Raw genomic sequence first — 24,536 nt, forward strand, 5'->3', positions numbered from 1 at the left:
GGAATTTCCGCAATAGCTTGAATTCACTGCTCGACGCTCGCGAAAAAATAGAAGAAGAAAATTTACTCCTCTCGAGTTTCGCAATTGAAATCGCAGATGTCGTTAGCTCGGTCGAAATTTTATTTTTTTACCAACCAGTCCTACAATAGCGCGTTGAACAAATAAACAGCGTAATTTCTCGCGTAATGAAAATTCAGTTTAAATTAACTTGGGTAGATTTTCAAACAGCGGGGCAAACGGTTTCTTTCTTTTTTTTTATTCGTTTTTTTAACTTTCGTCGAATCATTCGAAAATTAATTGCAATTAAATTTAACGAATTTCGCGCTCAGTGTGCAAGATTTTTTTTTTTTTTTTTTCTTTCTCCTCATATTTCTCCTTCCTTACGAAATTCGTTGACAAAGATAATCGGTAATCAAAATTCTGTAACGTAGGCGGAAACAACAAAGTAGGTAACAAACAGAGAAGTAGAAAGAAGAAAAAAAAAAAAAAAAGAAAAATAGAGAAAAGAAGAATATGAGGCGAACAAGCGACAAAGAAGAAGAAAAAAGAGAGGGGAAAGACGGTCGGTCATATCTCGTCCGGCTGACCGTGTCAGCACTGGAACGTCTTTGAGCGATGAGTAGAAAAAACAAGTTACCGGGCAGCCCGTCGCGTTAGCTAAAAGTAGAGGAGTAAGAAAAAGAAGAAGAAGAAGAAGAAAGGGTTATAAGAGAGCCAAGATGACCGTGCCGCTGAGAATGGCGGGGGTGAAACGGGTCGAAGTTGGCGGATGCTATTGCCAGTTTGGCAGAAAGCCAGCATCGGTCAATCAGCAGTAGATAACCAACGGATTCGTCCTGCCTTATAGCTGGCATAAAAAACTATTGCGGCTTATACGGTGCCGGTAGAAACGAAGAAAAAAGTCGAATTTATACTTCATGCGAGTGGGAAGTTGAGGATGTTTCCGGCTGACGAAATTCCTACATCGTTGATAAACCTGACTGACCTTGATGTGATCTAAAAAACTTTCCGTTTGGATAGGTTCTCGGGCTCAGCTTCAGTTGATCGATAACTAATGCATCGATCGGATCCGAAACGTAGTCGATTTTGAATAAGAAGAACCGCATTTATAGAGATCAAAATGATGGATATCCGTTTATTCGTTTTTGAGATATCGTTGTTTCGAAGTTTTTTTTTTTTGATTTCGTTATTCGAAAAACTTGAGAAATACCAGATCGTTCGGATCTGAAATATAATGAATTCTGAGTAGAGAAAGATCCGCTTCGATTGGTACCAATGTCGTGAAAATCCGTTGTTAAATCATGACTGATGAAAAAAAAAAAAAATTTCATCACGACATCGAGACGTCCATCTGAAAATGTTCGGAGATGATTCTGTAAACCATAAAACCTGACGATGCGGTGAAAATTCAACCTTTCGTTTTAGGGGTGAATAATAACAACTTACCTTGTTCTCTTCTTTACTCTGAAAACAAAGGAATGAGACGTTGAGAAAAAAAATTGTACAATTCTTGAACTCTAATCTGATAAACTGACTCATATATTGCATGATACTTGAAAACGTAATATACGTATGTTGGTTCTTGGTTGGATCCCCGACTACGGACGATTTTGACTATTTTTTTTCTACCCTTTCAGTTTTTCTTCTTCCTCTTCCCCCCCCCCCCCCCCCCCCCCCCCCCGCTAAGGCCGTAGTAAGATTTTGTATCGTTATTACACATTTCGTCCAAGGCACTTGTTGAAACGAGACGCTCTCCCGGCTGTTAAAGCCGATGCGGAAATTGATATTCTCGTTTATGGGTTCACGTCTGAGCAGCTGAACGAACGCTGTCCGCCGGATGCAGACTTGCTCGGTCGTGCAAAGGACGGGATCACGTTTACTCGACAGTTTACAACTCCCTCTGACCTCTTCCGCTGTATCCATACCCTGGGAAACTATGTAATTAACTAATTACACTACGGGATGGCGTCTAAGTGTGAGTTGCTGGAGGGTCCCAGTTTCACGTACGGCCAATTTCACCGCCGTCCGACTGCCTTGACATTCCGTCTCTGTCAATACGTCATTTGCCATGGTCACCAAGTTATTGGACGGCACACCGAGGAAAATTACATCTGTTAAAGTTACGAGAAAATTTCTGTAAAATCGGTATCATAATAACGACGATTTAAACTACAGCGATAAATTTTCTGGTTACAGCAACATTTTAGTGTATTATCGTCTAGCAGCTACATTTTGACAGTTTAATAATGCAAAAACGTCAATTGTTGTCGGAATAATTACGAGAATATACTATAAGGAAACGGTGAAACTTGACGGATTGAGAATACGACTGCGCATGCGTGGGCTTTGATAGAATTTCATGCAGGCTTGCCACCTACTCTCTAAATATTAATAAATTATAAGTATACCGATGGAAAAAATCAGCGTGTGAGTCAGTGAAATATCGATGAAAATTCACTGAATCGTGAGTGTATATTGCAATCAGTGGTATACTTGTATCTGGAGATTAGTGAATTTTTCGCTGACTTAAATTTAGAGAGTAAAGCTTTAACCGTCAAACGTGACTTATGGAGGTTATGTAGATGATGCGAATTTTCTTAGGTTAAGCGAATCGTAAATGGTGAATATGCATTTATTCGGAAAGGATTGGAAAACTTTTATTTTCTACTGACTGGCGACTGATGACTGCTACGAGTAGAGCAATAACAATGTAATTTCAATTCACGGCTTGAAGCGGGAGAATTTCACGACTCACGTACCGTTTAGCATTAAGTTGGCACCCCTGACTTGCAGACGAAAATATTTCCCAGGTACGATCTCCCCGGCTAATAGAGTTCAATTATTTCCCGAATGCGCAGTCGGTAACTCACAATCAGCCCGACAAGTTTCACCGATTTCTTTCGGCTTATCGCGAGTTACATGCCAATCTTTCTGATTACAAGTAGAAAACTCATTTGAATGAGCACGCTCAGAACGATATATTTTTTGATTACGGTAAAAAAAATTGATGTATGCAACCAAAACTAAAAAAAAAAATTCTCGTTATTTAGGTACACGCATTTCGAACATTCTGAAATGTCAGCTTTAACGTTCGGTGCCTTTTCTCTGCGGAATTCCGATACCCTAAAAGCTGTAAGTGAGAAAAAATATGTACGTATATAGACAGAGTAAATCGCCAACGACCGATAGTTTAATGCGCATGCGCCAAAATTCGAGAGCAATAGCAGTTGTTTTGTCAGGTCTACCAACATTTTGAGGTTACTTGCACCGCGGCGATGGTTGGTCAACCTGAAAAAAGAACTGCTTTTGCTCTAGAATTTTAACGCGTGTGCTTTAAACGATTCGACCGTAAACCGTTCACTCTGTATGTACAATCGACCAAGTAAAAGAGGGGAAAATCTTTTTATGCGAACGAAATCGCGTCGTTGGCGAACAAAAGGATCGGTGTTTGAAATTATACAGGAAATAAATATCGATCGTGGCGGAGGGGACGAGGAGAAAAAGTGAGCAAAAAATAAATAAAAATGATAAAGTTAAACCGTGTACCAGCGGATTAAGCAATTGTATTTCATCGGATTCGGCGAGCCGGTAAAACGGTAATTAAACAAAGACAAAGGCCGGCGACATTTATCGGTGAGGTTTTGGGGGACGAGTCGACACGGTATAATATATAAGCGGAAGAATCGCGGGGGAGCTGTTCACGGAAGTTAATAAATTCAGTCACGGCGAAATTGAGTGTGGGACAGATTCCGCAGAGTTTGCCTAATATCAATGAAGCGATGTGTTCCGTAATGTTGCGATTTCTATGATAACGCAACCCCCGCTCGAGGCTCACCGTATCCCTTATGTACGCTCGGGGATCCTCAAACGGACTTATCTTATTCAGCTGGGTGTGCTCGACGGGCACACAGAGAGCAGACAGTAACGAAAAAGGGAAAAATTCATACCGGGGCGATCGTAGCCCCGGAGAAAAATTCTCCCCCTCCCTCGTGAGTTTCACGATAAAAAATGATTTTTAAACCGCGTAACCTGTTTCCGCCATTTTTTCAACCCCCTGATGCACGATTTTTTTTTTTTTTTTTTTTAGTTTTTCTCGAGGATATTGTCACGGAAGTGATCCGACAGTTGAGAAATTTTTGACGGCGTAATTTTCTATACCGCGATAGAAAATGTGTATATTTTTTTTTTTTGTATAATTTATTCCTCCTATCCACGTTCCGACGATGCTTACCTATAATAAGCACGCGCTAGATTACTCCTGAACGAATCTCAAGCCGGAGATTATTATGTATTTTCGACGAGGTCACGTGACCTCGATCAAGATCCAAGGTACAAAGCCTCACATAGATATAAAATGAACGGTATTAACAAAAGATTCTTAGACTTCTATTTTCTCCTTTCATTTTCCTTCTAATACGCGTACCTCATTTTCTGCCTCTGTAATAACGTGTCTCGATTATTGAGCAAAAAGTCACGAAAGGTACCTTAATTATTGAGGAAAAAGTCAAGAATAAAACAATACGTAGTAGTTTCGTTTACCAAGTTATTATGTACAATTGAAAGACGCCATCTTGTATGTGAAAATCTGATCCGACTCCATATTTAAAAATAAAAGTAATTTTCCATCGCTTATTTTGCCTTACACCAAATTCATATCGCTAAACAAGAGTCTAGTAGTCTGCACAAAGCGTTCCGTGCCTTTATCTTCGTCCAATTTGACCGAAACGATCAGCTGTTTACGCGTTCCGCCGCCATATTGCCGAAGCCACGCCCGTGCTTTAAATCCGATCGGTTGAACATGGTCTGGTTCTAATTATCGACGTAACGAAGTCGAATCGCTACGCAATCGTTGCATATGTGTATATATATATATAAATGTATAAATTCACAGTCACAGCTATTTGTTCGCGTGTATAATAGAAAGCCCTGGATAACAGATGAGCGAGGTAGAGAGCTCGTGCATGCGTAAGTGGAAACCCTGCCCGTACGTCAAGGATCATGAAGGAATTAATTAAATCGCGTTGGATAATCGATTGCCTCCGATGACCCGAGGTTCAATTTGCTAATTTTCATACCAGTGGCGTCGCGTCACTTCGGAAGCTGCAAGCGGGCTTGCAGGAAGTATCTTTGAGTAACGTGATACGGAATTAACGGTTTAACGATGGTCGATGAAACTTTGATCAAAGCCTCGCGACAAAGGATCGGCGAGAGATGAAGAAGAGGGAGTGACGGAGCGATGGGGGACGAGGAGGGGAGACATGGGATTAACAGACTACGTTGAAAAAAAAATTTTCCGCTTGGAAAAAGATCAAGCGAACGGATTGCGGCCTCTGCGCGCTGTATCCGCAAGACAATACGTTGGAAAAGTAAAAAGATAGGGGATTTTGGGGTAAATTTCGCCGGGCAAATTAACTTGATATTTCACCCACGTGGCGGCACTTTCCATGGCGTGGAATTAAAAGAGAGGTTCTACTACGTGCTTTGGATTGGATTTACCCTCGGTCAATGAGGGTTAAAGAAAGGGTGAATGGCTTCCTTTTCCTCAGTGGATTACAGGGTCCGGATCTACTTCGTATAAATACGACACAACAAACTGAATAGTAAATCCGGGGGCTTGTTATTCCATCCGGCCGCAAGCTCACGGCGTTTCCGAAACTCTTCTTCGAATGATTCAATTTTGTCTTAACAATTTCAACAACAACATTTCAAACACTCGCCTTACCTATAATTTTATACGGATTATTGTTTATTGTACAAGCGATATCGATACGAACTTATTCAAATTTCGAACAATCCAAAACAACCATCAGTTCCGAATTTGATGCATATTGAGAAAAATTCGCATAACAATTTCCAACACATGCGTATCGATTATGCGAACCTTTTTTTAAATTTTCGACATACGTTGGACAAGGGTTCGCGAAATTGACGGATATTCAATTACAACGCCGGTGTTCTTGAAACTACGACCAGTGCAACGGACGTAGGACGGGAGCTAATATCTCCGGTAATCCGGTGTACCAATTAACGCCATTAGGCCAGCAGGCCACCTGATAAACCTAATTAAACCTGATAACCATTAATAGCCCTTCGAATAGTCGGAGCGTCAGAGGCAGACAACGATATTATTAGTCCGTAATAGAAACTCGGAAAAAAAAAGTTGCAAGTGTCGTTACAGCGGCAGTATTTTTCACCAAAACTTTACCCACCCAACGAACCTGCGCAATTGATGCGATATCAAAAATTAATTTTTCCCGTAAACCGTTTATGTTTTGATTTATTTTTTTATCCATTTTTTTTTTTTTTTTTTTTTTTTGTAAAAAACAAAGACGAACGAACGGATGAAGAGTGACTGGTACGACTTTCAAAGTCGCCGCGAGACCGGCTAATAAATTGTCGCAATTAGCGTTGGATGCAGATTGCTTCCGAGTGTGTCCGGCTGCTGTAAAGAAATTCTTTAAGCCTGTTATTCTCTTTCTTTTTCATGAAGCTCTTCCGGAACGAAAGCCGGATATCACGGGGCTCTATTCCCACTACACCGTCGGTGCAAACGTAACGGCCAACTGCACCTCGTGGCCGTCGAAGCCTCCAGCCTCCATCTCGTGGACCGTCAACGGCGAACCGGTTAGTATCAAATGCCCTGCAGAGGCAATTACGTTAAGGGGACGCATACACACACACATATACGGGGTGGGGAAAATAATCAACGACACTCGTACAGCCGCTACTGTTTACTCTCATCGTTTCCACTCCACCTTCAGCTGGATAATAACAGCTCGTCGCACTTAACTCTCCATAACTTTTCGTTGATGGTATAGTTTTAAATGGAAGTTCCAAGAGTAGACATGCCAACTGAGCTAGAAATAATCGATGCATCGATTAATCGAATCGAAAGAAAATTATCGAACAAAACTCGATTGAATGGGTTGAAATTAATTGATTTATTCGTGTTTCGACAAAAATCGATATTTTTTATCAATCTTATCTCGAAATTATTCCACGTCGAATATTTATTTGAAATAAGGACTGTACTGGAATTATTTGAGAAAAGCTAAAGTTGTATCGACGATTCCGTTCAAATCCGTTGAAAATTGTTTTTAAAAAATCGAACGGATTCGATTAATTTTAGTCTAGGTTCGTTCGTTTTATTCGGATCAAGACTTTTTTCTACATATCCACTGAACCCCTCGATTTTTATCACATTAGCATCGTTAAATATTGAAATTTGCAACATTGCACCGATATCGGTTATAGTCAAGAAGTGGCAATGCTGCAAAGAGAATCCGCTTCGGTGAATTTGTATGAAACGGTCCTCTGAATAAAATTAACCATCTCAGACCATAAATCGAACAAATCTACTATTATTTGAACAATTTTGAAACAACATAAAACAAAGTATCGATATCTGTAATCTTTTCTGACCAATTTCAATATTTTCTATTTCACATTGATTAAAACTTGCATCCTCGTTAAATTCGACACTTGGAATCGTTTGTGACAGGGTCGTAAGAGGTATTAGCGACAGGCCAATTAGTCAGGGCGTAGTTATAGGCATAGGAATATAATAAGGGTGGAAGTCAGTGATCGCAGCGAAGCTTATAAACCTCCGTCGTTTACACATTACGCATATAACGTATATTTGTCGCGGGGTAAAATAAGCATGCTTTGAATATTCGGTCGTTCTGAATTTAAAGGGTGAGGGGCAAAGGGGAGAATAGAGGACGAAGCGCCGAGGTGCTTGCTAGAAAATTCATTGTTCTCTCTGCTCCGTGATGGAAATACCTAAAAGAGAGACGATTTTCTTCAACAGCGATGGGAGGAGGCGGGCAGAGTTCGCTTCTCTAACGAATTCAGTACTCAGCGCGTAAAAGTAAAAATCGTTGCTCTAGGGATTTAATTTCGGCAAGAACAACTGCCTACGTGTCGCGAATAACCGATATCAACCTTAGCTGCGGGGGGAAAACGTACCTGAATTAAACGAGATAAATAACTATACGACTAGCTAAACCCGCGAGAGGAGTTAGAGCGCATCCAGGTCGAATAAAACAACCGGATTGCTAATCGGAAACGAACGAGACTTACTGCAGAGCGACTCTTTTCAACACCCCTGCTACCGGAATTGTTCAATTGAACCAGACACTTCGGCGTCCGTTTTTATTATCAGATTTACCGATCTACCAGGCGTACAGTCTGGTTAGAAATTGAAGTAGAACAATCGTTGTTTATACCAGGGCAGTGAACGCAAAGTTATGAAGCAATGTGACTGAGAACAGATGATGATGATGATGTATTTATTTATGCCCTGGCAAGCCTTGGGCAGTTAGAATAACAAATGTAACTTCAGATACAGTCTTTAACAAATAGTAGAATAGTAAAAATTGTCTATACCTTAAAATAATAATACCATTAGAAATGGTGAAAATTACATGATATGTCCAAGTCTAAAGATTTATACTACTTAATACCAAAGTCTTGGATAATTTTATACAAGCGACAAAAAAAACGATCTACATACTAGGAGGTATAATATCCTGATCAAATAGATAGAACAGAGAGAGAGAGAGAGTACAGTGTCTTAAGATTAACTTTAATCTAGTTGCAAGTAAGTAGGTAACAGTGAGGTACCCGGATAGTAGAAGCAAGGTTGAAAATAGAATAAGGTAAGTGACAAAGAAAATGGAAAGTGAAAGTAAAGTGCAAGAATTACACTATTAGGTGGTGAATGGACACGAAACTACAATTAAAACTAATCTAGAAATCGTTAATTCGATGCCAACTTTTATATCGAGGGTTAACACATAAAAAAAAAATCTAAACTCATTTATTCCAAGTAAAGAACATTGAGTGGTTTGTAACTTGTGATTCGATTGAGATGAAATCGTTCGTTGCAGAGGTTTTTTTTTTTTTTTTTTGTTGTTGTAATTGATCATCGGTTTCAAAATACCTTAACACAATGTAGATATCTGTTTATTTCTGACTCGAACATGTGGCGATAATCTCTCTTAGACCAGACTGCGAAGAGGCTCAGAATATATTATATTCAACTTCCGTCGATTCGCAACTCCCGAAAGCATCAATTTTTGCTAGAAAAAAAAAAACAACCCTTTCGTTCATACTGCACGCCCGATATGTCCTATAGAAAAAAAAACACACAGACGCTCCCCTGATGAACCGAAGGATAAACACACGTGACGTTGAAAATCCCCTATCCATCAGAAATTGATCGTTTATACGTAAAATTAAAAATACAACTTCGGTTATAATTTGGCTGACGGCGATGAGGGTGAGTTTCAAAGGAAACTCCGGCTAAGTATATAATAATAAAAATTTGGGACTCGCGTCGTTAACGAGCTTTTGATCTTCTCGAGACGAATGAATCTGATTAATAATTGAATTTTACAAGATTGGAATTGGGAAGGGAAAAGTCCACCACGCAGGATTATCTCATCAGTTAGATGATGGTCGGAAAATTGAATTGCAGGATGCGTCATTTGTTCCGCAGCATCGAGAGGGGAGGAGGAGAATATACATCCATTGAACCGTACTTTCTTTCTCTCTCTCTCTACACACATATATATATCTCCTTGCTACTGGCGAAGCCACAATCCGAACGGCTAGCAGACGGCACAACGTATGGATCCCGTCTAAAACCGACCGCCGGAGAGGGATGTTTGGTTTGATGGGTTTTTTACTACCGGAGGTCGATTTGCTAAGCGCTTTTATATCCGTGCTCCGGGGTATTCTGGACGTCCGCCTGCTTGCACGAGGATCAGTGCAGACCCCGCATCTTTGCCCTCTATCGGCATCTGAAGAGGTGCATTGTTCGGGTTTTCTGAACCGGTCAAGGGTCGACGAAACCCGGAACAACCTCGTGTTCTTTCTTTGCTCGGACCTTGAATCCAAACATCCGAACGAATGCCGGGTGTTTCCCACGTCGAAAAGCTATGCGTGTTCAGGGCTGAAACGAAAGACGATGTACTGAGAAAATTGTATATTGTATCACTAGTGTGGAAAGTCAGTGGATTTTGCAGCGTAAGACAAGGTAAATACGCTATTTTTTCCCATACCTGTGGAGTCAAGTTCAATTTGAGAAGCAAACGAATTTAATATAATTATTTGAAACAAGTAGATTAAGAGGTTCGAAGGCTCAGGCCTGCCTTCATAAAATCTAACATAACCTAAAAGCGCAAACTTCAGATTAAACTCAATCCAATGACGTTATTCAGACGCTGCGTAAAGTCCGTGCGCAAAATGAAGTTATCGGAAAGTGCGCATGCGTTACGAAAAGTCTTAGTCTGTGAAATTGAAAATGTCATCGAAGCGCTGCGCTACACTGTTAAGAAACAGGACCTTTTACGCACGCTCCACAGAGGTGCGTTGAAAAAATTTCAAATACTGTTAGAATCAAAGGAAAATGTGGTAAAAGTAACTATTAAGTGTTAATTATACTTATCGATACTACATTTTTTAATCAATGCAACATTAAATCTGTCTATTTAATCGAGTTACATATTTTTCCTGTTGAAGAGTATAAAACAAAAAAAAAAAAAATATCCAAGACTTGAACAACCTCAAACTATCTACCTTAAAGTTCCTACGCTGATAATTCACTTTTGTCGTTGATAACGTAATTAACGCATGAAGTTATAACCGCGAAAATGTATATCTAGTACTCGTCGTGAAGTTTGGCTTATCTTACGAAGAAACTTTGTTTAATACGATTCGTAGATTGCGGCATCACATTTGGGTTACGAATGACAACCTCAAATTTTATTTCAAACATCTGACAGGTATTTCAAGAAATATCGACGATCGTCCATCTCTCCCAATGCGGCATCTTTCCCCCACTTACCCTACATACATATAATCAATTTGCAAATCGATTGGCCAAGTTTTTTTTTTTCACTACGCGGATGAGAACTCGGAGAGCCAGTGGAATGATAGAGTCGTTTTTCAGTGCCATTTTCGTCGCGATCAGTGACGGTATTTTTTCGCCCGAATATTTTTTTTTTTTTCCCCCGTTCTTTTCAATTTTCGTTTCACGCATACCTTGCCATAAACTCTGACGCGTAACTGATATTTCATCTCTATTCCGACAACCTGTAGCTGATCCAGGCAGCAGCAGTCACGCTGTTACATCCGGCGGTGTGAGGCTTGGGGAGTGAAAACGAGGCTGAGGAGAGTGAGGGTGAGGGTGGGAGGGTCGATAAAATCATAATAAATTAAAATAATTTATCAGTTTATTTCCTAACCACCGAAGCATTTCTAATTGAACACCATTAAACACCGATAAGATTCATTTTCGGTATGTACCCTCCACTTTTCGAGGGTATTTCACTTAGGAGAAGGTGGGTGCATGAATTTAATCCGGAGTGGGATCGATTTAATTCCAAACACCTCAATGGCTATTAATACCGGAACGCAGCGAGTATTATAATGGATCGTAACGACGCGTCTCGACGTCACGATTATTCTCCTCATTCACGATTTCTCGAGTATAACTCGGTTTTCCAATCGTTCACGAACTCTCGCCGATTGTACGTACGTATCGTATAGCTACGATACTTAACGAATCGACGAAAGAACAATTATTAACATTGTCTCCGTACTTGCGGAACACGGCAGGAGTAAAGTTTATTGTAGATATATGTAATCAGAAACGCCTCGTTGCACATTTTCTCTGGCCGATGTATAATAAAGATTATACGCGTGTATATTCGTGATGGATTTTATCACGTGATGAAAGTTTTACCGAACTGGATAACGTGATAGCTCATCTAATTAATTAACCCAGTACTCGTGAAAGGTGGGGAGAAAAAAACCCCATTGAAAAAGCTCTCTCTACATTTTATTCCAGCATGTATAAAAAAAAAAAAAAGAGAGAGAAAATATAGAAAGGGAAGGATAAAAAGCGGAAAGAAGCGTGCATTAAACCCGGCGAATGCCGAGGGTGCGGTTAATGCTGTTACCTCAAAATATTGAAGAAAGCCTTCCAAGCCTACGGCCGTCATAAAAAGGTGCGACAAAAATTACTCGGGTACCTGTGTGTAGCTTTAGGTGTACAGCGTTGGCAGGATGTGATATTAAATAAAATATACCCGCCCATGCTGTATGGTGACGTGAAATGAAAAAACAAAAAAGAGAAAGAAATTGGAGGAAAGGAAAGTAGCGAGAGCTTTTTCACAAGTTAAACATATATATGTATTTTGGAACCTAGCTAACGAGTATGAATTATAATCATCACCTCGCGATCTCTGATTAGTCGTAAGAGATGCGTATTAAATTTTTTTTTTTCTTGTTTTTGTACTTCGTTTCGCGTTTTCGAGTCTCATTGAGTAAACATCCATTTAAATGAGTCTAAATTTGGAACTGGTCTTTTCATTCATTTCATCCTGAGACAATGTTGGTACATTTAGCAGTCCCAAGTTACTGGAAACTAAGTAGTCTTAGAATGAAACAAGCCGTCGTGTGGTAAAATTGAACGGATTCAGAAAATTTTCAATAACTTCAAAGCAATTTGAAACTAAACATCGACATCTAACATTTTCTTCGTAACGCTAGTTTAGTCTATTTTTGTATTTTTAACACGTCTTCACCGCTAACAAAGACAATAATTTGATAAATACGTAACGCACGATTGTAACATCTCGTAAAAAAAATTAATAACAAAGTGTGAATATTTTGCCACGCAATCAACCTGCTCAATATCAAACCCTCTGCTCCACTGACACAAATATTCCTACTGCAGTCGAGGATCGTATTCCCAGCAGTGAAAACGAAAGTGCGAAAGCAGAATGCCGTACAGATCACGGTCTCAGGAGTGACGAAGTAACCTATTCCCAGGTGATAAAAGGTCCCGGGTAATGTTGCTTCGATATATAGTCATGTCAGAAGAGGAACTTCCGGGGTGAAGCACTGCGAAAAGCTGCACGGCAAAAAATGGAATAATCCTCGCCCTTGTGTCCTGGGAGTCCTGACCGTACAAGGATTCATTCCCCGAGGGCAAAACGGGCCCTCTTGTCCCTTGCGTCGCGTACGAAGCATAAAGCGGCTCTTGGAGGATGTGCTGTTTCAATATTTAGTCGACATGCGCCTTTTACGCTTCTCCCATCGCACTCAATGATCTATGGTTATTTTCCCGTTTTATCGTCCCTCCCGTGGTCTCTTCTCTCTTCCGTTGTACATCCCATCCGAGCACATGTTCCGAAGTTTAGCTCCTTTACGTCATTCCAACGACCCCGTTTTCCTCACCTTTGCAGCGTCGCTTAGCCTTCCCGTAACTTGCAGGTACAAGAGTCGCTTGTATTTCACTTTCCAATCAGTCTGAAACACTCCGCGTGCCTCTTTTCAGGCTTTTGTTGTTTTTATAGTTTCCTGAACGAGGCATAAGTGAACAAGTTTGAAACACGACCCAGCAGTTTAAACGCGGATCGAGGGGCCATTAATTCAAGGAAGTCGTCAATTGAACGATATTGGAAATCAAATTTTCAATCGGAGGAACTTTAATGACTTGAATGTTTTTAGAAACCACAAGGAATCCATTAAGGTAGCTGAAATGATTCTAAATCATTGCGAGTCAATTGAAATCGCAGAGCAATTACTTTAAAACCCATGGAAATCGTGTTTCAAGTATTGTGGTGAGTACCAATTGGCTTTAATTCATTAACGTTTTTAACGACTACTATTTTATCATGTGCCTTCGTCGATTTCCAGTGATTTGTAATCATCAACTGTGATTCCATCGAATCCGGGAAATCATCCCCAATCGCAAAAGGTATCGACGTGAAATCAGTGAAGGTCACGTGATAAGAAATGTGAAATTCACCTGAAATCAACGTTCATGAATTGGAATCATTCATTCCATTTCCAACTGCTTGGCCTCTGGATGCAGACACGCTTAGAATTCCAGTACCAAACTGGAAAATTGATTCCGGGGTTGGACAACAAGCCATCCGGATTTCAAGATTGCGGAGATGGGTGAAAAACCGTCGAGTTTCCATCAAAATTCACACCGTGGTGCACGTATGAGCGAGCGGTAATCTTGTGAAGCATCAGGCGTGCATACACAAACCGCGGTGTGTATCCGATGGAAGAAGGATACCCCGGAGGTGAAGCGTCGAATTTCGTCGAAGGAGATACGAATCCAAGCGATAGATTCTTAACAAATCAGACCTCTTTCCCGTAACTCCAATCTGCACCGCAATTTCGGCGATCTTCGCTTCGTCGGCTGCACAATCAGAATCCCGCACGATGTGCTATAAAATGGAATTTATGTCTCAAGTTTAACGATGATCGTGGCAGTTTGCGGACCGGATATCAGCCAAGACAGAACTATCAGTACGGTGGCATGTATATATCCACTGAAATTCAGGAGTGATAACCGGGGTTGAATTTTCGCTTACCGTTTTACCACACCACACCAAAATTGAGGGTAATGAATTCATCTGTACCGTAAACGTTGTACAGACGAATCAGTTGACGAGAGAGAATGAAATTTTTAGAGTACCTGGCTGAAATAATCATGGCATACGTCAAATTCACGGATACTGTTCATCGTTCGACCGGCACATCATCTATACCTACATATAGTACCCATTACCTATATGCATGCAGAGTTTTGCGATGATGAATTCTACCTGTCGAATCATAAATTGTACGCCGAGGTTTTTCCTCCTCAGGATGTATGCGTGTTCTGTATGTATATGTATACGAACGGGTACGGACATGAACGCGTAGCGATTAATTACGTTAACGAAGGGAGTGACAGCGCCTCGAATTCCAAACAATTATTGCATTTCCACCGTATTATGTACCCCGTTATGATACATGACTCATCAAATATTCATGGATGCGTACGCATTAGCTTTTCGAGTGGCTTGACGAGTCGGGCGGTGGGCGGCATGTTGGGCTGAGGATGGAGGTTGGATGCGGTGGTGTTATACCTATAGTACTTGCATTGAGTAATAATGCTAACGAGAGATTGACTAGGTGATTCAATCGTTAGATGTACTGGTGTCAGGTTCCTCTCAGTAATTACCGGTAGAATGCATCACCGTCAAACAGTGAAACTCTTCCCTACTCTGGGAAATCCATTCTGTCCGAAATCCGCCCAAAAACATGGTCACTATTGACGATGGTGGATCGTTTCGTGAAAAATTTCGATATGGACTTCAGCTTGATTCTGGAATATACAGTATGAACTACTGGCCAGTGATGCTTTGTTATACTCTATCAAAAACCGCCAGTGTAATTAGACCGGAATATAACCTCACACCTATGGTTTGGGAACTTGCAGAAAATTTATGAAAGCAGATCTTTTGAGATGATACTGTATCCGGAAGTGACCAACGTTTCGGAAAAAGGAAGTATACTTACTTGATTACCGATCCATGAGAACGACAAGTCGTTGTGAGTGTCTTTTTTGATTAGACGTAGAAGAGAGGAATAAGAGGAAGAATAACGCAACAAACAAAATGGTAGGTAAAAGTTGAAAGGGCGTGTAATCGCTGAGTGGAATTCAAGTCCGAGGGTAACTGGCGAGGCGGAGAAGGAAGGAGAAAAAGAATGGAAAAGGCACCCGTCGTCTGTCGCACTTCGGGTGATTCAAAAAATCCACAAGACTTGTCGTTCGAGAAACCCAGCATTCGGTGGTCGGTATAAGGTATAGTTGGAAGTGAAGCCGCAGTGCGCCTTTTTAAATATTCAAGGACGTGAAAATTGGATAACTATAGGTCTGCACGGGTAACGTTGCGACCGGTATAACATGCACTTGACTTCGAGCCTGCGGTTTTGAAAATAAGGTAAAACCGTGACACGGAAAGTTTGGTAAACAATTTAGGTGTATGCTAGGAAATGATGAAATGACGTGATAACTCGGTCAACGAATTCATCAGCGGAAGACTTTTGTGCTTCCTTTCATTCTTTCCGTCTCTCTATATTTCCTCCAGAACTTGGACATTATATACGACTAGGTTCTTCCTCCCAGTCGATTAGCCGGAATGAATGGAACCACTTATTCTTATTGGATGACAATGTAGCGTATTTCATCTTTCTATCCTCCGGAAATGAGCCAAGTCGGGGGTCTGGCGACGATCTTGGAGAGTTAAGTGTCTGTGTCCAACCGAACCAGGCTCTCCATCACGGCGGAGGATACACAAGTGGAAGCAAAAAATGTTGGATTCAACAAGTCGTAAAAACTAAGGAAATCTTTCGCGAACGGTCCTATCCATTTAAACATATAAAATCAAACCCTGCTAATGGATCTGGCTACTGAATTCATTCATTCAACCAAGCTTGGTGTTTCCTCTCAAGGATATTCCAAAATTTGAACGTCATCTTCTCTTTCGTCGTTCGAAAACCCTCGCAACTCTTTCAGTTTACTCGTGGCAAATGCAATACAGTTATTATCGCCGATGTATACTAATGGTCCGCGTTACCCGCGAGCAACATGTGGCGTTGGGTATATGTGTATAATACGTCGTGGGTTAAAGGGTTCGCACTTCAGCCCACATCCTAATAAACACAAGTACATACCGTAACTTGATCGTGAGCATTTCTGTACCTATTCACTGTATGTAACATGAAGAGGGTGATGTACAACGAGTCGAGGAGTTTTCAATCCTGTCGACGACCATTCAGACTAATCCACTCTCGTCGTACCTAACACCGCAATATACGTATACACTGTAGGTAATCAACTTGAAATTTCTTCGCGATGGTGATCACTTGAGAGATTATTTATTCCATACAAGCCGAATACCCGTCGGCTGATGGAAGTGTTTGCTAATCAATTACCGCCCCAGTTTTCACGTTACACATGGTCACGGAGCATATTTCTACATTGGCGCTGAAGTGCCAGTAGCGGTGAGTTACTGGCTTTGGTTGAGAAAACACAAGCGATTACTTTAATTTATCTTTTACCGAACTCCGTTACCGACTGATGGTAATCGAATCTATACTACCGATTTTGTCCCCAGACTCTTACCGATTTCCGTTACCGACCGATGGTAATCGGACGTGTGCTGATGTGTACGACCAATTTTTGTCCCCAGGTTCCATCGGAAAATACGATCGTGTACAAGCAGCCGTCACCGACGGCCGCGAAGGGGGGTCGTACGATTTCGGGCCTTCGGCTAGAGGCCGACGCTCGATACTTCGAGAGGGATGGAGGAACAGCGACCCTGCGATGCATAGCGATGGTTGGTATCAAGGAATTCGTGTCTGAAAGTCGGGTGATCGAAGCGCACGTGAACAACGAACGTCTCAGCGCCGCGGGCGACATGCTGAGGGGTTCCGGGAAAGGGACTCGGGTGGACCTCAACTTCACGATGGTCCTTCTCGGAATCGCGGCGGCCATTTTGCATCAGGCGAATATCCTCGCGACGTGACCGATCGTCGCAACGCATCCGGAATCCACTGACTAGTTTGTTGATTAATTGCTGGTAAGCGTGACACGCGCGTCAAACACTGGGACAGTGTCGTTTGAATTTGAGTCGGTCGTCCAATATTTTCAGAGAAAGATAAGTGAGTTAAAACAGAGAGAATAATGAGAAAAAATTATATTATTAATAACACACACACAAAGTACGTGTCGCGCACTGATTCTCAAACTTAATTATATCTTATAGCATAATATATATATATATATTATTATATATCTAATATTAAATCACTATAATTATAATCCATACATATACGTATATAGGTATAATTACCCTCATCTAGTTAATTCGTTTATGACCCATGCCGCGCCAAAGCTTTACTATTATGTTTTCAGTAATAGTTTAATTATTTTATTTATCTATTTATTTATCTTCTCAACTCTACACTAGTCATTCGAGTACTTTTACCGATGTCTGTTTTGTACAGTTAATAATAAGGCGTTTACAAGTCTGATTTAACAACCTTCACTCCGAATGAAAAATCATAATATCTGCTTATCGCTGTACCCCAAATCTGTGTAAATAGAATTTTCCCAGTTTCCGCCTAAACCGAATTCGTTGCAGTTTTTTCGGGTGTTGGCAGGATTGCTTTCTCTTTCAAAGGATGAGGATAAATATTAACTGAAAAAGCTTCGTGTCTAACAGGGGAAAAATTGAATCACTGCGTCACGAGGAATTTTACGGCTAATTATTTTCGTGATGAATTTAAGTAGCTCAGTGGGATGTATATTTATATGTATATATATATATATAATATATGAATTCCGGAAGATGTTGAATTTTTTACGCATTTTTATACGAACAAGTGAATGAATATTCAACAAATATATCCAATCCCTCTAAAGTTGACTGAATAACGTGATTATACCATGAAATACTTGAAAACGAATGGCTCGTTACTCGCCGCGAGAAATATCGGTGTGTTATTCTTAGTAATTTATTTCGCTCTACCGTTTTACATTCCCTAGTCATATATTGTTCAAAGAAAATTTACTGCTGAGTGGAAGCGCGAGTTCAAAACTTGCTATTGGTTACGATTATCATTTAATACGTTTAACCTGATCTACTTTAACTGCGTCTTTTCTCGTTGTAATAATCATAATAGTAAAGCCTTGGCACGTGACACATGTCAAGAAAAATTCGACGTACCGTAATTTCGGCTGGAAATATTGATAGCGAAAAATTGACGCAAAAAATAGGAAAGAAAAGTGAAGGACAGTGTGAGACTAGCTTCGCTTAACATATCACACCGTCACGCTCTACCGTACATTTTCAAACATACGCAGGCGCACTAGCAGACGAACCCACCTCGGAACCAGCTGCCACTTCGCATTTTCTATGGCTCGATTCGACCTAGGAAATGAAGTTTTCTTCCAAATGATTGCAGATTCATAATCCCTGGATCTGAACATATTCCATACATTGGTTTTTATTCGTTTTTCACATTAAGTTGAATTTAAGATCGCAGTTTTATCGACACAACTGATTCTACACCGTTTTTTATTTGCAAAATCGAACGAGCACCTTAAAAGATACTAAAACGAAACATTTGGAAGAAAGGAACATTAATTATGCGTACAATATTGTAAGTTAGAGTAATGTGGCAATGGTTGGTCGGCTTGGTGATCAAGTACGGTTTGAAACTACTATAGTGAAAATGTACGATATTGTTTAAGCTCAAGATCGTTGTTGATCCTTAAGATTTTTGTAACTGTCGATTTTTCAATTCGGGGGTGCTAGTGAATTGATGAAATTTTAGTAAACGGTATAGAGAGGAAGAGAAACGATCAGATATAGATAATTGCGTTCACGTTGAATTTCGCATTACATTTATACAATATTTCAAACCGTTACTGGTGAAGGAATGAAAAAGAACGAAAACACAAGGTAACAATGACGAATGAACGAGAGCTTCTGGAAACGATGCGGGGAGCACCGCTTGCGGAATTACAACCAATGAAATAATTTCCGGGGGTGGTAAGACGTGTAAAGAATGGTGAAACTCGTCACGGCGTAACTAGATATATATATATACCTATAATAAATAAAACGCGAGAAGAATAAACTCGCGAAGAAAAGAAAAATAGTATATGATACGGCTATCACAACGAGTAAAGTATAAGTTATTCAGATAACTGTCAACGTCGGATTGTGCATTATTACATGTTACATGGGAGAAAAGAAACCGAATGAAGAATTCAAGTGGCGCTTTTATCGCAGCTTTTCCATCCGTGACTGTAGGCCAATTGTATGAGCTATTTGCGGAGGAGTTGATCGGTTTTTCGCCCCTGCATTATCAGACTGTACAAGGCAGAAAGATAGATCTCCCTTTATGTATAGGGGCGCATAAACCACGATACATATTTTATTGCCAAGGGCTGTGTATAGCCGAACCCAATAAATGGACCGAGATGTGCGAAGCTGTTTGTTTGTGACAAACGTTCTCCGGCAGGAAACTGTACGGTTTTCCCGTGGTACAGAGATGTGGGCGAGAGGCCAGATCGATAAGTCGATAACCCTTCGATACAAGCACGCATATTCGAAGTTTGACAGTTAGGTTTTTTTACTCGAATTTTCTTTTTTTCCACACTTCATTCGGAATTCGGAGAATATAAAAATGGTATACTGATACAGGAAACGGGGTAAAAATACATTTTTATTAATTGTATTTCATTATTGTTTTTATTATTTTGATTTCTTTTCTCTTCACGTGAAACAAATTTTATCCTTCGCCGATGACCCAAAAAATTCAGATTCCAGCGGGCGTGTTTACCTGTGTAGAAAAAAAATAACGAACATGATTTACATACATATGACTTTTATCTCAATCGCGACGAGTATGTATACATGTATAACAATTACATTTTTAATTCGACGAATTTTTCGTCAGGCTCAAATTTCATTTCATTCCGTGAAAGAGTAATTTATTAATTAGTAAATACGATAGGAATCAGATTTTTGTAACGAGTATAAGAGGAGCAAGCAACAAATGAAAACTAGAACGTGAATATAGTATGTTGCATGCACGTATATTTACAATTTTTGAATCGTGTTGATAGCGTGCTAGTTTTATTGATTCAGTGAAACAGCGGCATGCATGTGTGCAGCTGACAAGGGGAATCAAAATATGTGATTTTATACTGTGTTGAGAAACAAAACGAAAAAAAATAAAAATACAAAAAAAAAAAAAAAAAACAATCGATGAAAGTTGAAACGAAAAGTAAAAATATGTATACCTACTTTACGAAAGGAGGAATTTAAACAAAAAATAAAGCAGGAAAAAAACCTTGACCCCAAAAGTAATAGACTTTAAACGTGAATTGTGATGAATAAAGATGTTTATACGCGGAAATTAAAATGAATGAAATTAAAATATCGGACAGAGATACGCACGCGCGTTATACACATGTAATAACGCTGTTAATCAGCAAGATGAAGAAGGAAAAATAGATTTAAACGAAATCTGACTTATGATTATTAATAATATTAAAAATAATAATGAAATTTAAACGAAACAAATAAATGAATGAATAAATAGATAAACGGTAAAATTATTACAGCATAAATATATAATATTATATGTATTTAATAAGACTAAATGATTATATATGAATGTATAATATTGATATTTAAATGATATATTGATATATGATGAAAACTAATTGATATGATAATATGGTAATAAATCTATAAGTAGTCGCATAAATACATATGAATTAATTTTCAATTTAATAACAACAATTAAATTATCTCTCTTTACAGAAATTAATATAATCGTTCGAAGATAAATAAATTTATAATGTATATCGATCGACCACACCCTACACCCCCCTAAAACAAACAAACACACACACACACACACACACACACGCACGCGCGCGCGCGCACGCGAAGACGAACACCTAAATATCTTATGTATAGACAAGTTAAGAAAAAGAAAGAATACAACGTATTTATAATTATAAAATATTGTATGTAACATAAAAACTTGATAAATCCAGATGACTTATAGCATATTATATGATATAATATATCTATATTCATTACAGATAATATACATATATATGATAACTAAGTATAGAAATAAAAATAAATATATAAGTAAATATATACATATACAGAAGTACATTTTATATGTATATAATTAGTGGGTATATGTAGATGAATATACACAAGTAGACGGAAAACGGCCACTTATGTATATACGCATATGTATATGTATATTGCAATAGTGCGACTGCAAAGGGTATATAATATGATTGTACGTTTATCGAGAAATGAATATTTTATAGGATAGGATACGTTTTATAGGTAAATATTATGATTAATTTCTTCATATTTATTTTGTTAATATTATTATTAATATTATTATTATCATCATTATTATGTGAGAATTTTGTCAATGTGTGCGCCAGCCTAGGTTAGACTAGATATAGTCATTTTATTCGTCGATATCGAAGGATTTCACAGTCATGTTTGAATCCAAGAGGAAAGAGCGTGACTATGTTACAAAAAATTTTCAGTCAACGCACGACTGTGATGCGAAGAGCTAGAGAGCTTCGCCAATGCTTTGGCACCACCCTCGACGAGGCGATAACACGACGGCTCACGTACCGCGAGAAAGGTATTTGGCCCAGGAATTGTTGGTGAAAAATGCACATCCCTCGTCGATCGCCACGTATTCCGATATCTTCACAGTCATGAAAGGACTTTACGCGAAAGTTTCATCTCGATTCGATCCACGTACGAACGGGGCATGTCTCTTGTTAGTACTTTAGAAATGAAATTTGCGTTTGTGTATCACTTTTAAAAGCGAGAAAAAAGCTTGCGCATATCGCAACATTCCGCCTGTGGTATGGTAATAGCCTCATCTCAGACTCCGTCTGGTCTCGACTACGTCTCCGTTGGCAGGCGTTGCGAATTTACCCTCGTAAACATACGTCACGCTTTACATTTACCAAAGATTAAGCGATACACGGATGAATTCATCCTGAATATGGTCTGGCGCACACAACCCGTTATTAGATAGGAGGACACTATGCTGTGAGACCCCAAGTTACAAGTGTTGCGTGTTTCGATACCGTGTATACTTACATTTACTAGTGATCGTATGCATTGTTGTAACGGTATTGTGCACGAAACTGTGCCGAGTTATAATCAGAAAATAGATTTTCGATTGCGTGAATAATATTTCAATCGAAATACTTTTTAAATTTACTATTTTTACTAGTAATTAATTATTTAATCGTTTTATTACTGTTACCAGTGTATCTCATAGCAAAGAGTAGGTCCAGCCGAGACAAATGACTCCCAACAACATACCGTTCCGCTGATTCGTTCTCGAGATATCCGCGTTCGAAATTCACGAGCGCAGTTTGATTTTCGCCTCCGTAGCGCACAGTCGACTAACAGCGCTGCGCTGCGAAGCTTCAAAACGTGTTATTTCGAGACTGACGTGGCTTAATAGTACGTTGTGGGGTATCGTTGGAATCGTCTTGGCAATTTCTTCAACTCTGGCTACATGGCGAAGTCCTAAAAATGTACTCGTATTCTTGCGATTCGTTATTAAGAGTTTTCAATGTGTTTTCTGATTCTAAATCGAGTTACCGCTAAAGACACGGAGACACGCGCTCACTGGATCATGAGTATATCGCACGTGTACTAATCACCAAGTATATATCATATACGGAAGTGTAAGTTTGATCTCGAAAAATAAAAAGATAGGTATTTGAGATCTCCGGTTATGTTTATTCACGTACCGAATCTCTCTCACTTCCAGCCACCCGTTTCCTTTCTCCTATTGCCGGTTTTTGCACTCCTTTTACTTCTTTATTATTATTGTCATACCTTTTTTACGCTTTTCTTTCTATACCGCCGTAACATCTCCGCCTTGCCTCGTGTCGGAATCGCCAACTCGCTAGGGTCGACCAATTCGGTCCTGAGGGAAGAAAGCTGAGGGGCAACGGTCAAGAAAGAAAAGAAGAGGAGAAAAGGATGGGAAATCAGCCCCTCATTGAGGAACACGAAGGAATTTTCTACCGGCGTGTGTAATTTTTGGTACAGAAAAGACGACCGCAGCCGAGCCAGCGGACCTCCTAAATAAATAAAGAGGTTAGGGGGACCAAATCCACCATTCTATAAATTGTGGACATAGGCCCAATAGAATTCCGCCTGCATGAAATAGATTTCCCACCTTTTTTTCCGAGTAAGTATAAAACTGAATCTTTTCGCCAAATATCTCGCAGAAAAGGAAAGAAAGAATGAGAGAAAAATACAGAGGCACAGCAGTACGCTAAACTTTATTCAGTTGCTAAAAGCGAACTGTGAGTTTCTCTCAACTCTCGTTTTTATATATGTATATGTATATATATATATATATACATTGAATTTGAAAACTCCACACTTTAATACTCTTCTTCATCCGTTATATCCTTCACATCAATCGGAGATATCGCCGTTTCGTCCATGCCGTTAAGCTGTCGTACTGTGAGCTTTGAATTTTTTCCACTTCACGGGAAGAGGAAAAAGAGACAAAGCCGGTACGTAAGCTCGATTAGAGCCGGGCAAAGCGCATGTGCCATGCAGCTCATCGCTAGTTGCGCACTTGATGGCTCTGCAGTGTATAGGTCTGACTGTAATATTAGCTATTGGAGGGAAATGTTCGCTGTTTGCAGGGGGAATATCGCGTTCGTCCGAAGTGCCTGCCACTTGGGGCATAAAAAGGATTGAAAAATCGTAAAACTGTAACAGCGCACTAGCGCCGGTCAACATTAGGTTATATCATACGGATCTGAGCTAGATCGATTCTCTCCTGCATCGGCGATTAAAATTTCAGGAATAAACATTTTTCCGCAATATCCGCGATGCCTGGAATTATCGGGACTCAAGAAGGACGAAGAGGAAATAATCGAGTAACAGTGCGAGGGATGAATGGGAACCACAGACTGAATCGAAAATTTGGAAATGAGAAAAAATCGTTTGAATAATCACAAGGAATGTCATTTTCGCCGATAATGACGAACACGGATGAAACAGTGTCCGTACTACGTGAACTCGAATGACACAAGCTATTAGATATCATCAGCTCGAGAAAAG

The 24,536-nt window shown here is 39.7% G+C and overlaps 1 protein-coding gene across 5 annotated transcripts in view; it reads left to right on the forward strand.

Annotated features, from left to right (window-relative positions):
- LOC124219293 (nectin-1-like) overlaps positions 1-23,175 on the forward strand; it is a 111,441-nt gene extending 88,266 nt beyond the window's left edge. For 3 of the 5 annotated variants that reach the window (XM_046626642.1, XM_046626644.1, XM_046626643.2), the window contains 2 exons: positions 6,491-6,624; positions 17,052-23,175. In XM_046626642.1, coding sequence (XP_046482598.1) covers positions 6,491-6,624; positions 17,052-17,387 — 470 coding nt within the window. In that variant the 3' untranslated portion in view covers positions 17,388-23,175. The remainder of the gene's footprint in view (positions 1-6,490; positions 6,625-17,051) is intronic. The other 2 variants (XM_046626640.2, XM_046626641.2) reach the window with 1 other exon arrangement.
- Positions 23,176-24,536: the final 1,361 nt, after the last annotated feature.

This window comes from Neodiprion pinetum, chromosome 5, assembly GCF_021155775.2.
Source record: "Neodiprion pinetum isolate iyNeoPine1 chromosome 5, iyNeoPine1.2, whole genome shotgun sequence".
Lineage (NCBI taxonomy): Eukaryota > Metazoa > Arthropoda > Insecta > Hymenoptera > Diprionidae > Neodiprion > Neodiprion pinetum.